The sequence below is a fragment of the Psammomys obesus genome, unplaced genomic scaffold (assembly GCF_907164565.1).
Source record: "Psammomys obesus unplaced genomic scaffold, mPsaObe1.curated_primary_1811, whole genome shotgun sequence".
Taxonomy (NCBI): Eukaryota; Metazoa; Chordata; class Mammalia; order Rodentia; family Muridae; genus Psammomys; species Psammomys obesus.
In genome coordinates, this window is record NW_026596051.1 from 14,757,066 (window position 1) to 14,760,496 (window position 3,431).

A 3,431-nucleotide genomic window follows, 5' to 3' on the forward strand; every position below is an offset into this window, starting at 1 on the left:
CCGCTGGGATTCGTAGTCCTTCGTAAGGCATCCGAGAAAGCGGACTGCTAAGGGGAGGCAGCGCGGGGGAGGGTGGGTAACCCAAGGGGCTTTTGGGAGTTGTAGTTCAACATAGTCTAACGAAGGGGGGCGGGAAGGATTGAGGAGAAAAACTGGGTAATAAGTCTTACCAAACTTTGGTTGTGTGGAATATGAACATTTTAAGAATCTGTTATCCTATGAACATTATTAGTTTCTTTAATGGTTCAAAACGTCGACTCTGAAGTACAGAGAAACTACAATTCCCACAAAGCAGTGCACGCCGAAACTTCTGCAGGGAGGAATCAACCTCTACGCAGACTCCCTGGCGCGAGCTCGGTAGTGAGGCAACATGGCGCCGCCGACCATTGCTTCACGTCTGTACTCGTTGCTGTTCCGCAGGACTTCCACCTTCGCCCTCACCATCGTAGTGGGCGCCCTTTTCTTCGAGCGTGCCTTCGATCAGGGCGCAGATGCCATCTACGAACACATCAACGAGGGGGTGAGGGTCTGAGCCATCCTGACCTTGGGCCCGCCTGAAGGGTGACTGGGAGGGAGCTAGGATGGAACTCCAGGACCGGGTTGAACAATGACCACTGTCTGGAGACTATACATTCAGTTCACTTGAGCTTTTGTGAGCCCTAAATCTCACATTGACCCCCACATTGCAGAGGTTGGGAGTATTTGTATGTCCTGTCAGACATTCCCACAAGTTCATTTATGAAAGCGAACGCCTGAGGTTAAAGGACTTACGGAGTCCGAACCACCTCATAAGTCGGTGGCAAGTAGGTTGGATCTCCTACCCCTTCCCCCTTGAAGCAGGGTTTCAAGGGCAGATTTCAGCAGGCCAGTTTTTAAAACTAAGTCTCTAGACAATGTGACCTTTTAAAATTGATATTTCAGTTCCCAGATCCTCTCACTCAGGCAGCTTTGGGTTAAGTCACTTTGGATTAAAAGTGGAGGCTATGAAATGTTTTTTTTCTAGATTTATTTTTTTATTATGTATACAGTGTTCTGCCTGCAGGCCAGAAGGGGGACACCAGATCTCATTATAGATGGTTGTGAGCCGCCATGTGGTTGCTGGGAATTGAACTCAGGACCTTTGGAAGAGCAGCCCACTCAGTGCTCTTAACTTCTGAGCCATCTCTCCAGACCGGCTATGACATCTTAAACCCTAGCTTAACCGTGGCATTGAATAAAGGTCATAGTGCTAACCACGTCTTGAGATAGAGGTGAGGCGCCACCATTCATAATAGAGGATACCACTGCAAGATAGCATGCGTCCCATGTTTTAGCGAGAACGTGGGACCACAAAGTAGGAAATGGCCAGGCCTTTTGACTGAACTGGTCCAGATTCTATGCATGATTTATGGCATGAGATTGTGACTATTCCAGGAAAGGCATTGAACAGGTGGTATCGACTGGTTTTTTTTTTTTTTTTTTTAGTTGTTGATTTTGTTTTTGAGACGAGGTTTTTCTGTATACACCAGGCCGGCCCAGAACTCACCCACCTGCCTCTGCCTCCCGATTGGCGTGTGCCACCACTGCCCAGCAACTCAACTGGTCTGTTTGTCTTTCTTTTCTTTTTTTGGTTTGTTTTTAAATTGTTTTAATTTTATGTGTATGTTTTGCCTTCATATGTGTGGACCACATTCGCCTGGTGCCCAGGGAGGTCAAAAGAGGGTGTTGGGTCCCCTGGGTCTGAGTTACAGATAGTTTTGAGCTATCATGTGGGAGCTGGGAATTGAACCCAGGTCCCCTAGAAGGGGAACCAATAGTCTTTACCACTGGGCCATCTTTTCAGCCCACTCAGGGCACTCTGATCTACAACCCAGAAAGGCTCTGTCTACCAGTTGCCATATTGCCCGTACAACAGTATTACCATTCTGATCTTTTTAAAGCGTTTCCGTAGATCATGCATGCCCACAGATACCAAACATTGTCTTAAGTACATTGTTATAACCCATCCATTTCCCCATGCTTTTAAGAATGAGAATTGCAGCTAATTTAGGTCTGAGGAAAGAAAAAGTGACTCTGTGAAGTTTTGGGGAGGCTAGGCATCTTGTATGCTCTGGTTTTTTAATAAATGGGAGTTTGGGACCATTCTTTCAACTTTTACTTACTTGTAAAAGTGCCATTTTCTCTTCCCACTTACTTAACATGATTAAAGAGATATGACTGGTTCGTTTGTTGCTTTTTTGTGTAAGTTTGGATTTTGGTTTTTCAAACAGGGTTTCTCTCTCTCTGTAGCCCTGGCTGTCCTGGAACTCTTATTACCAGGTTGACTTTGAACGAGGAGATCCACCTGCTTCTGCCTCCCAAGTGCTGAGATTAAAATCGTGAACCACCCAGAAGTTAAGAGCATTGTCTCCTCTTCAAAGGTCCTGAGTTCAATTTCCAGCAACCACTTGGTCGCTCATAACCATCTCTAATGAGATCATCCCTCTTCTGGCCTGCAGGTGTACATGCAGACAGAGCACTCATATACATAAAAATAAATATTTTTTAAAAAATATGAGCTACCACTGCCTGCCACAACTACACTTTTGGAAGTTTTCACTGATTTCTCAGTATGCTTTTGGACAGCAAGAGAAGTTGTAAAATGTGAGGGCGAAGGTTAACCGTGAACTGTTGTGTTTCAAATGCAGAAGCTGTGGAGCCATATAAAGCACAGATACGAGAAAAAGGAGTGACTCCTTGCCCCCGGGCCGGAAGGAACAGTCCCACCCATCAGCTGTTCAACTGGAGCTGGGGCCTCCGCCTAAGCATGAGTTTCAAGTTACTCTCCATGGACCACCTGTATGTTGGCAAGCAATGGCTCCACCCTACACACAGACTTTTAAGCTCAAGTGTGTTTGACCACAGCTATCAGCAAATAAATGAAAATTGTTCATGAGACCCGTTTTGGCGCTCAGTGCTTTCTTAACTCCCTGATCTTCACTTGGCAGTTGAGACCATGTCCAGGCCCCATGCAAACTCCTGAAGACTCTGCTATTTGGAGTTTTCCATTAACTCCTCAAGAGTTCTGGTCTCAACACATCAGCCTGAATGGAAGTTACATTTAAACTAGTGGTTCCTGTATTTGTTTTTATTTAATAGGAACAGGTGTTGTGGTGCCCAAGGACACATGGGGCCTCCTGCAACTGGAGTTAACATTACAGATGGTTGTGAGCTGCATGTTGAACCCAGACCCTGTGGGAGGGCAGCCAGTGCTCTTCGTTGTTGAGCTATCTCTTCAGCCCCCTCCATTTTTAAGTCACAGAAATTACTCTCTCGGCCTTGCTCTGGTAGTCTTGACCCAGTCCCTGTCTCAACTGAAGTCTACCTTCTGCCTTTTAACTCACTGAGTGACTTTGGGTGGTCTCCATGTCTCTGGGCCCCACCCTCCTGCCAGATTCCTTTGTGACAAGGTC

General features: G+C 46.2%; 1 protein-coding gene across 1 annotated transcript; it reads left to right on the plus strand.

Moving 5' to 3' along the window:
* The first annotated feature begins 327 nt into the window (after positions 1–327).
* On the plus strand, positions 328–2,916 carry LOC129688798 (cytochrome b-c1 complex subunit 9). The gene is made up of 2 exons (XM_055623742.1): positions 328–520; positions 2,667–2,916. Exons 1-2 carry the CDS (start codon positions 371–373, stop codon positions 2,709–2,711), a joined length of 195 nt encoding a protein of 64 aa, XP_055479717.1. The 5' UTR covers positions 328–370; the 3' UTR covers positions 2,712–2,916.
* The last annotated feature ends 515 nt before the right edge of the window (positions 2,917–3,431 follow it).